General features: G+C 34.7%; 2 protein-coding genes across 3 annotated transcripts in view; both read left to right on the forward strand.

The window, feature by feature from the left end:
• Positions 1-3,963, forward strand: part of LOC111447820 (adenine phosphoribosyltransferase 3-like) — a 4,749-nt gene extending 786 nt beyond the window's left edge. Inside the window, exons 3-6 of the mRNA XM_023087170.1 lie at positions 2,042-2,134; positions 2,363-2,512; positions 3,119-3,177; positions 3,564-3,963. Of these exons, the coding sequence (XP_022942938.1) occupies positions 2,042-2,134; positions 2,363-2,512; positions 3,119-3,177; positions 3,564-3,617 (356 nt within the window). The 3' untranslated portion in view covers positions 3,618-3,963. The remainder of the gene's footprint in view (positions 1-2,041; positions 2,135-2,362; positions 2,513-3,118; positions 3,178-3,563) is intronic.
• A 1,557-nt stretch (positions 3,964-5,520) lies between these two features.
• Positions 5,521-9,502, forward strand: LOC111447804 (flavin-containing monooxygenase FMO GS-OX-like 3). Of its 2 annotated transcripts, XM_023087161.1 has the most exons (8): positions 5,521-6,167; positions 6,381-6,451; positions 7,219-7,371; positions 7,446-7,528; positions 8,034-8,169; positions 8,248-8,421; positions 9,092-9,320; positions 9,372-9,502. In XM_023087161.1, exons 1-7 carry the CDS (start codon positions 5,561-5,563, stop codon positions 9,308-9,310), a joined length of 1,443 nt encoding a protein of 480 aa, XP_022942929.1. In that variant the 5' UTR covers positions 5,521-5,560; the 3' UTR covers positions 9,311-9,320; positions 9,372-9,502. The 2 variants fall into 2 exon arrangements, with proteins under 2 accessions (XP_022942929.1, XP_022942921.1); XM_023087153.1 differs by having other exon boundaries at positions 9,092-9,502.
• The last annotated feature ends 1,538 nt before the right edge of the window (positions 9,503-11,040 follow it).

Here is an 11,040-nt window from a genome sequence, read left to right on the forward strand (position 1 = left end):
AGGTTTTTTTTTTTTTTTTTTTTTTCGTATTTGAACGGTTGAGGAGGAATCGAGAGGAAATCGTGATTCTGTCAGTGTGTGTGTGAGATCCGATTTGCATGGATATGATTGTGGCCCCTTGATGGAGGTCTGGATAGGGCCGCCAGTGCCTTGTTCTGTTCGTCGCGACTACAAATGTGGATTTCTACGCCTTGCGATTCTATGCCTCGTCTATTTCTCTTTGTTTGTCATCTTCTTTGAATTGCTAGTTGTGTCCAATGATGAAGATGTTGATTTTGTGAACGATTTTGCATTTTCTCTCCATTGGAACGATGGAATTTAATTGAGATATATTCAAATTTGAAAAGCTAATAAAAAGAATTTTAAAATAATAATAAATAAACAAACAAAACAGAAAAAGCTGCAATAAATTTTTTCTTTTCTTTTCTTTTTTTATATATTTTTAAAGTTTTCTATTAGATTAACTCTTTTAAAAGTTTTCCTTTCCTATTGTTTTTAAATCTATAAAAATTGTTTGGATGCATTCTTTTTGTTACTGTGAAATCAATTATTTTCTTACCTGTTAATTTAAAATTAATAATTGCTGCACATTTAATTGAGAAAATATCACCCAACAAAATTGACAAATTCTTTTTTCAATATAGGAACTTGTTTGTTTTGTTTATTATGGAATGGGCCAAGAATCAGGTTATTATTTACATATGCAAACTCTAATTTTGTATTTTTTTTTTTTTTAATATGGGATTTTATATGATCTTGAAAATGAATTTATCACGATTTAAATTTTTAATTTTAAGAAATAAAAATAATTAGTTTCCATTTTTCAGTGACTTCAAGCTTTTAACATTATCACACTTATTTCTCCAACATGTTACCAAAATGATTGAAATCAACTTCTCCTTTATCATTTATCACCATCGCTTCAAAGTTCTTACATTTTCATGCTATTCCAGTTTTACCATTAATATCTCAGACAAAGCTTGTGTATTATTAACATAATTGGCTCGTTGGTCTTTTTCTTCAGCTTTTATCATTAGTTCCTCTCTCTCTCTCTCTCTCTCTCTCTCTCTCTCTCTCTCTCTCTCTCTCTCTCTCTCTCTCAAGATGTTGAAAATATAGACTTACCTAATTAAAAACAACCACAAACTTTTCAATTTAGTTCCATTATTTCCCCCATCATAATACATGAACATTGCATCTGTTCAACAAAGCTGTTGAATAATAGTGATCCATTATAAGACTCAAGTTCATATTTATTAAAGCCGAAGCAAGTTCGTTATGTGGCTATCTTCCTTTCTTCCCCACCCTTATTATTTCCACTTCACCAACCACAGGACCATATTTCTTTTCATGGGTTATTAGGATTTCCACTTCCTCTTTCTGGTCCAAAGTGGTTGAGTTTTTTAATATTGATATTGTTAAAGTTCTTATTTACTCAGCTTGGTGATTTTAAATGGCATTGAATGTGAAGACGTGTGTGTGTGTACGGACACCTATAGTTTTGTTTCCTCTTAAGTTAATATAAGTGTTGATATAATTCAATACATCATAACCCATCAATTTAAACGACCAAAATTGTAACTCACCACAGCTTTTGAAGTGAAAAGGTCGAGATCTTTAGTTTTTCTTGTGTTTCACTTGTGTGTTAATTGACTTGAGTTTGTGTTAAAAAATTAGGCTGCTCTTGACTGTAATCATGTGGAATCTGGTTTTAGCATATGTATTGAATTACCTAGTCTTGAATCTACTTAGAATGCTGGAGTCTTAAATGGGATATGACTGTTCTATAGTTGAAGTCAAAGTTCATGTATGATTTAGATTGAACAGCTTATTTTGTTGACTAAAAACTATTGGTAAGATTTAATCAAAATTTCGGCATGGTCCTGTAATAAAAGAAGACTTGAAAGTCAAAATAATTGTTTTCTTCCCTTTTTTGTCCGATGTGTGTTGTTTTTTTTTTTTTTTTTCTTAAATAGTGTACTCAGTCAAGCTTTTCTTTCATATCGATGGTGATGGGAATCTGTTTGATTTACATTTGCAGGAATTGAAGCGCGTGGGTTTATTTTTGGTCCTCCAATTGCGTTGGCTATCGGAGCAAAGTTTGTGCCTCTGAGAAAACCAAAGAAATTGCCTGGTATTGCCTTCAGTTCTTTAAAATTAATGTTAAAAAACACATCACAAGAAACAACAACATTACCAAACAATATTGTGTGATCAATTGAGCTGCATGTCGTCTAAATCTCAGACACTCCATTTCCAAGAAGCAAAAAGAAAGATTACAACCCAAGTGGAAGATCACATTGGTTGCCTTTCTAACTTAGTAGAGGCAGATCATGTGAAATAATGTAAGATATATTTGCAGGTGGAGTTATGTCTGAAGCGTACATCTTGGAATATGGAAGGGATTGCCTAGAAATGCATGTTGGTGCTGTCGAGGCCAACGAACGTGCCTTGGTTGTTGATGACTTGGTTGCCACTGGTGGCACTCTCTGTGCAGCCATCAATTTACTTGGTATTTTTCTCCAACCCCTTCACTTTGTTCGCCTACTTTGTCTTTTTAAATCATGTTCTTGCCTTAAAATTATGGATCCCATTTCTAGCATGGTCTGTTTTTCTTGATAGATGTCAATTCGTGCAACAATTATTAGAGACATGCAACAAATGGAGCCAAATCCATTTGGAACATTGCACACTATAATAAAAGTAAGAAAGTTAGAGGTAGTGGGCCATTGGGCAATACGAGTTAGAGGTAGTGGACCATTGGGCCATACGTTAGGAATCACGATTCTCTACCATAGTATGATATTGTCCACTCTGAGCATAAGCTCTCATAGGTTTGATTTGAGCTTCCCAAAAGGAATGGAGATGTATTCCTTACTTATAAACTCACGATCATTTTCTAAATTAGACAATGTAACGTGAAACTCTCTCCCAACAATTCTTAACACCATAGTTTAACGGGACGGAGTTCCATAGAAATTAATATTTAGTGTTATTTTTTTAGAATGCCTTATGTTGTGCTTTAAAATCAAAAAATTAGTTAGTGAATTTCCGTTTAGATAACTGATTGACTAAGAAATAACAAAAAGAAGCTGATGACTAATATTTTGGTTCGTAGAACGAGCTGGAGCAGAAGTGGTTGAATGTGCATGCGTGATTGAAATACCAGAATTAAAGGTAAGAATATTCTTCTACAATCGCCAATAAAATTCGTTTCATTCACATTAAAAAAATTCATATATTGCCATATATACTGTTTACATTTGGAGTGAACTTTTCCAAAGTTATTTTGAATCTTTTGTATCAAAAAATTATATGATTTTTTCCATCTTGCACTCACCTAAATTCAATCTGACTATGTTATGTGTATTATGCCGGTAATGAAATTCAAATAATTATATCCATATTTTAAATTTCCATATAAATATATGTTTATATATGTTTATAAATATATTTTGTTACAATATATGTTTTTTTATTTTTTTTAAGAAAAAAGAAGCATGAAACATATGAACCTGGAAACCCTAAGAGTAAAAAGGGACATTGAACGAACTTTTTTGCAGGGTCGAGAGAGACTAAAAGGGAAACCACTGTACACTTTAGTGGAGTACCGATGAATGTGGCGGCGTCAGATGGTTGAATCGCTGCCGGTGACGATCCAAAAACAAGTGTGCCGCCGTCGTCAGAGTGCAGCTACTTCTTGCCGGAATCATTTTGATCTCTCATATCTCAATGTCTGTTTCTGTTCTTAGTTCTTGTTCGTGTTCCTGCCCTTTCTTTTGTTTTCTATTTAATCAATGAATCTTATGCTTTGAAACTTGTGAGTTTTTCAGGGAAAGAAGCCCTTATGATTTCTTTCCACCCTCATTTTTCTCCAATTTACTTGGAGACTTTTTTTTATTCGCTTTAGAGAGTTCAATTTTGAATTGTGTACGAGAAAGTAGAACGTTTATTTTATTTGTATGTGATTGTTATCGAGTCTTAATCGTATGAATGAGAAGTTTAACACGGGATGCTAAAAAAATGTGAAAGAATTCAATTTGTATTTGGGTAAGATATGAGTTTTGGTTAAGTTGGGATTGATTTGAGTTTAACTAGACGAGCGCTTATATATTTTTTTTAAAATAGTTTTCGTCCAATGGAATCAACTCAAATTTATTTTTAATTTTTAAAAATAATATTTTGCTTACTGGATATAAGAAATCTATGCAATTTCTGGTTAGCTTGAAATAATATTAAAAGAATCAACTTAATTTAAATAAAAAAAAAATTAATATTTAATTTACTAGATATCTATTTATTTTATTTGATACAGAGTATTAAATATATTGTATAAAAAAGAACGATGTACAAGAAAGAGTGAGTAAGTGAGTGGGACGAGCGGGAGGAAAGAAAGAGATAAGACGAAAAAAATCAAATAAACTGAAATGAATATAAAACTATTAACGTTGTGGCATCGTCATTTATTCGATCAAATTAATTCAATGTCCATTTGAATCTATTCTTCGACCTTAGAGACTAAAGCATGGGTGTTTTAGAGCCCAACCTAAATTATCACTAGTAAGAAAATATATAAAATACAACTGTGATTACATTTTGAATTAAAAAAAAAAACAATAAATTATGAGGGTTTTTATTTTTTTAAAAATACAAAATTAAAGTTCCAAGTTTTGGTCTCTAAGAGAGTTACTCATGTGCCTTGCACGTGCTTTATCCTTCTAAAAACTAAATTTAATCAAATGATTTTGTACCTAATTAATTATTATATTATTTAATTTTTACATCATAATTATCAAATATTTAATATTAGATTTGTATATATTTTGTTCAAATATATAATATATTAAAATATAATATTTGGTAAACCTACACATTCTTATGTATTAGAGTAATATATATATATATATATATATAACTTCGAATCATGAATTAGCTTTCCATCCTAAGACTCATATTTAATAAATAACAACATATAAATTACTAAGGAAATTAATTTCCGACCATATGTATTCTTAAATAAAATTACCATAATTTTGATATATATTTTAAGTTTATTGAACTAAAAAATAATAAGATGGGGAAGTTAATAGACAAGTTTAATTTTAAATTCTTTACCATCAAGTTTAACCATTTTTACTTTTTTAATTTATTTTTATTAGATTCTTAAATTTTAAAAAGTGACGAAATATTTATTAAATATAAAGTAAAAAATTTAAAGATATGAAATATGAAAGTAAAAGTTATAGATGTCTAGATCAAATATGAAATAATAATGTTCTACCACGTCGACTTTGTACTAACATTCGGATCTCACCTGAAGAATAGTTTTTAAATATTTACTAGAGAGTTTTTGTAAAAACATTACAACTTTTTTGATGGGTGGCATGTTTGATCCATTCTTGAAGTTGGTGTTCGATTTGAATTATACTACAGACTCCATGTGGACTGGTAGTGGATATTATAGTTTGAAATCTTGTCCACTCATCATATTTTTAAAATAATCATAATTCAACCAATCATCAACCAATCCATATTCTTCTCCAATTGCAAAATTTCCCACATGTTGGCTCGCCTCAATATCTCCCCCCACCCCCCACCTCAACCATACGCGATGCAGCACTCCTCCAATTCCCAATCCCAGCCTCTAACTTCCCGCCGCGTCGCAGTCATAGGGGCCGGCGCCGGTGGCCTCGTCAGCGCCCGTGAGCTCGGCCGCGAGGGTCACAGTGTCGTCGTATTCGAACGGAGCAGTCAAATCGGAGGAACCTGGGTTTACTCGCCGGAAATTGAATCCGACCCACTTGGAGTTGACCCAAATCGGACTCGAATCCATAGCAGCCTCTACAAATCTCTACGCACAAATCTCCCCAGAGAACTCATGGGGGTTCGCGATTACCCGTTTGTGCCCCGAGAAGGGGAAGGTCGGGACCCGAGGCGATTTCCGAGTCATCTAGAGGTTTTGAAGTATTTGGAAGATTTCGCGAATGAATTTGGGATTTGTGAATTGGTGAGGTTTGGAACTGAGGTGGTTTCTGCTGGGTTGGTGGAGGTTGGGAAATGGAGGGTTCGATTTAGATGTGAAAGTGGGGATGTTGATGATGAGATGTTTGATGCTGTGGTTGTGTGTGTTGGGAATTATTCACAGCCTCGAGTGGCAGAGATTCCTGGTAATTCAAAATGTTCTTGACCTCAATCCATATGTTTACTGCCATCTTGCTCGTTTTGTGTTTAGTTTTTTTATGGTGTTTTGTGTGTGTGTGTGTGTGTGTATAGGAACAGTTCATGTAATGACAAGCTTGTGACAGGAGTTTTTTTTTCTCTCTCCAGGAACAAGGGGTTGAATTGTGCGTTCTCTTATAATGATATCACATTCTTTTCAGGGATTGATGAATGGCCTGGGGAGCAAATTCATAGTCACAATTATCGTGATCCCGAACCATTTCGGGGTAAGGTACATTCAGATTGCTACACGTTCTATCGATGCTGATATTGAGGTGTTGGGGAGAGACATCTTTTCTGATTGTAATAGCCCAAGACTTGTTACGTATCGTCGTTAGCCTTACAGTTTTAAAATGTGTATGCTAGGAGAGGTTTCCACACCCTTATAAAAAATGTTTCATTCTTCTCTCCAACCGATATGGGATCTCACAATCCACTGCCCTTTGGGGTCCAGTGTTTTTGCTGGCACTCGTTCCCTTCTCCAATCGATGTGGGATCCCCCACTCAATCCATCCCCCTTTAGGGCCCAACGTCCTTGCTGGCACACCGCCTGATGTCTAGTTTTGTACCATTAGCCCACCGCTAGCAAATATTGTCCTCTTTGGGCTTTCCTTTTCGAGTTTCCCCTCAAAATTTTTAAAACGTGTCTATTAGGGACAGGTTTCCACACCCCTATAAAGAAAGTTTCACAGTCTTGAATGCACGGTCTCCTAGAAGTATCCCGTTCTAGATTTGAAAGGAAGCCTGAAAGGGAAAGCCCAAAGAGGACGATACTTGCTAACAGTGGGTTTGGGCTATTACACTGATTCTGGCTCAGGTGTACACATTTTCATGTTTTTTATTCAAGTTATTCCATTAGTGCGAAAAAACGACCATGATTGGTTCGGACCATGGAAGAGCAGATGACTTGTAACTCATGTCTTTGAAATCTTGTATTTGTGTAATCTTTTGATGTCAATATAAACTGAATATGGTTTACTTCTTTTCGTTTTGGGACAGGTTGTTATCTTGATAGGTTTCTCTTCAAGTGGCACGGACATATCTCAGGAGCTCCTTGTGGTTGCCAAAGAAGTTCATATTGCATGCAGATCAGCTAAAACAGGGTTTTTGCTTGCAGAATCAGTTATTAGTAAAGTGTCATTCCACCCAATGGTATAATTGAGCATTGGAGGGGTCTGTTTCTTAATGAGGTCTTTAAGGCCCTAATATTTACTTCAAAAATGCAGATCAAAAGTGCCCGTAAAGACGGGACGGTGGTTTTTGAAGACGGGTGCGTCGTCTCGGCTGATGTTATTCTGCACTGCACTGGGTATGCTCTCTTGTAGATTGTTTTGAGCTTGTGATGTAGGACATTAGATAACATCTAGTTTAAAGTCTTGTTACAAGGAGAATGTAACCGTTCAAGCCCACCACTAATAGATATTGTCCTCTTTAGGCTTTTTCTTTCAAGATTTTCCTTAAGATTTTTAAAACGCGTCTGTTAGGTAGAGGTTTCCACACCCTTATAAAGAATGTTTCGTTCTCCTCCCCAACTGAGGTGGGATCTCACATCTAATCATTAAACGCGTCTATGTAGGATTCCTTTTGTAGAAGTTCTGAAACTAAGTTCATGCAAATGTCTAATAAACGAGAGTTTCGATAATTAATCGACTTGTCTCGAAAGGGGGGAAGGAAAATTGTCATAATGTTAACTTGGAGGCTGAAAAACTGGAACCTGACTGAAATTTTGGTTTGGGCACTGATCTTTACCACTGAGTTTGTATTGAAAATCTGAAAAATAGTTAACAACATTTCTATGCATTTTGTTGTTCAAGGTACAAGTATCATTTCCCTTTTCTTGAAACAAATGGCATTGTTACTGTGGACGACAACCGTGTCGGGCCTCTATACAAGCATGTCTTCCCACCAGCCTTGGCCCCGGGACTTTCGTTTGTCGGGTTACCATTTAAGGTAAGTATCAATTGCAGTCAGAAGTTTGAAGTTGGTTGATGTTCAGAATAAGCCATTGTGTTTTAATTCATACCGTAGGTTGTTCCTTTGCCCATGTTTGAGCTTCAAAGCAATTGGGTTGCTGGTGTTTTATCAAAAAGGATTGCACTTCCATCGAAAGAGTTGATGTTGGCAGATGTTAAGGCTTTTTATGCAGATCTTGAAGCTAATGGCAAGCCTAAGCATCGGACCCATGAGATGAGTGATTGTATGGTATGTTTTATGCATTATTAGTCACAAGCCTAAACGATTGTTTTTGTGAAGCTCTCATCAGCATTGACATAACAAACATGCTCTTGAAAACTCGAAACTTGTTAATTAGCAATGCTAGTATCCTAGGTTCGAACTTTAAAGTTGCCGCCTATCGAGTTTCCCAGTATTATAGAGTTAGATCGTTGTCGTGTGAGATTAGCTAAGATCAACCACGTGTTGGAGCAGGCTAGCTTCTTTGCAGCTTTTGGGGTATTTGACCTGAGGTGAGGAGGCTTACCTCCTTGTGGGCATTCGTTTCGTAATTATGAACTTGGTTTTGTTCGTTTAAATTGGAATCCATTTTTGTAGTTAGTTTTGGATACTCGTTTCTTTTGGACATGTTCTTTTGTTTGCCCGTGTATTCTTTCGTTACCTAACGAGACCTTAATAATTTAAACCACTATAGTCGTCCCGATAGCCTTTTGGGGATGGTGGAGCCTCCCTAAAGATCCCGAGTTAGGCCATGAACCTAAAACAAGGAAACGAGTATCCAAAAGTGGAAGAGTTCTTTGGATTCAATCAAGTAGAAATGGTTTTGGGGGAAACTACAATTTGTCATGATGCATAAATCTGTTTGTAGCAAGAGAGAAAGTTTTGGTAATATTTTGTTGGGATGCTATAATGCACACAGGTTGAGTACTTTAACTGGCTTGCTGCAACATGTGGCTGTCCAGCCTATGAAGAATGGAGAAAGGGAATGTACGATTACACACACGTTAACAAAAGGGCTAATCTCGGGTCGTACCGTGATGATTGGCATGACGACGAGTTGATTCATCAAGCTTACGAGGAGTTTAGGAAGTATACTACAAATGGAAGAAGTGAAGACCCAGCACATTTGAATGTTTGATGAGATTGGTTCTTCTTCTACATGAGTATGGTTACATATTTAAGTGCTGTCAATCCAACTGTTGGGTCTTAAAAATGATATCAACTTATAGCACATCATTGAATTGTATATTTTTGTTCTGTCTGTAATAAATGTCTTATTTGCTATGTAATATCTTATTTGATATGTAATAAATGTCTTATTTACTAAGTATCGTTAAAATGTTGTTTATGAAATGTCAAATCATTTTTTATTGTTTGGTCCAATGGTTTGATCAGGTTGAAGAGGATTATGTCGTTGTCTTATAATCTAGTTTTAACTCCTTTAGAACTCTCACTTATCCACGACACCTTACATACACCATTATTCATTGCTCTATACTCGATTTTTTGTACTGCTTCAAGCCACAACACTTTCCATTTTTAATTTTGTAGGCTACTAAGTTTCTATAAGATAAGTGCAATCTTGAATTAGATTTTATGTCGTTAATAAAACTTGCTAAGTCAGCGTCAATGAAGGCTTTTGTGCTCTTGTTGTCCCCCTTATTATAAAGGTTTTTGCCTTGACTACTCTTCGGGTATCGAAATATTCGATAAGTTGCTTTGAGGTGAATGAATCTCCCAATTGGCTATTGATATTTATGTATTTCCCTTAGAGTTCCTTCCTCCATGTCACCAAGCTTTTTGTAAGATTATGAATGAGGCAACAAGTCATGATCATTCGACATTCAACTTTTACCAGATAAAAAGATTTTATTTATAAAGTTTGATCTCAATTATATACCTATCTAAACATTATACATGTTGATATGGAAATCAACCCAAGGGAAAGTATGGAACAGATTACCTTGATGATCAAGATCAAGAGTAAAGAAAACTCGTTTCTAAACTCGTGATTCGAATCACTCCACAAGAGGTTTGATCAATACCACTTGAATGACTCTACATGCAAGTTCTAAACACAAGAATTTGCAAAGAAAGTTTAGCTCTCAACAAAGCTAAAATAAAATTCTATTCTTAATTCCAAAATCTGATGTCTAATCAAAGAAAAGAAGACTTTATATAGCCTTTACAACCTTAATCTATGTCATACATAACTCCCAAATTAAATGGGCTAGTAAATGAGAAATACCCATAATCTCCTTATTTAAATGGCTAGTTAATGGTGGAATATAGTAACCTATGTGGGTTACAATATAACCTTAACTCCTATATTTAAAACTAGCTTAAATATGACAAACAAATAGTTAAACTATAATTAAATAATGCAAATAATAAAATGTGCTTATTAGTCATTCTTGGACTATTTGATAAATTCAGCGGAGTTCATTAAATGCAACTTAAAGTGCATTTAATTCATCTCTTTCTTGAACCTCAACTTTGCACAACATATAAGGGAGGTCTCCAGCGTCTTCTAGAATTTCCTTTGATGAGCTCACCATAGCTTGAATATAAATGTATAAAGTTTGTTGTAGCTTCTTGGCTCTCGTCCTTGTAATTGGACCTTGAGGTATGGAAATTCCTTGGTCGTGGTTCATATCACATGTTTTACCTTTTGAAGTCTCAAACTCTGGTAAAACTCTTAGAGTCAAAAGTTGAATTTTCTATCTAGGCAAAGCGTAGTAGCAACGTAGGTTTGACAGCTCTAAATACAAAAATGAGGCATCATGATTGACATATCAGTTTCACAACAAAAAAAAAAAAAAAAAAAAAAAAAAAAAAAAAAAAAAAAAAAAAAAAAAAAAAAAAAAA

This window comes from Cucurbita moschata, unplaced genomic scaffold, assembly GCF_002738365.1.
Source record: "Cucurbita moschata cultivar Rifu unplaced genomic scaffold, Cmos_1.0 Cmo_Scf00001, whole genome shotgun sequence".
NCBI classification, from domain to species: domain Eukaryota; kingdom Viridiplantae; phylum Streptophyta; class Magnoliopsida; order Cucurbitales; family Cucurbitaceae; genus Cucurbita; species Cucurbita moschata.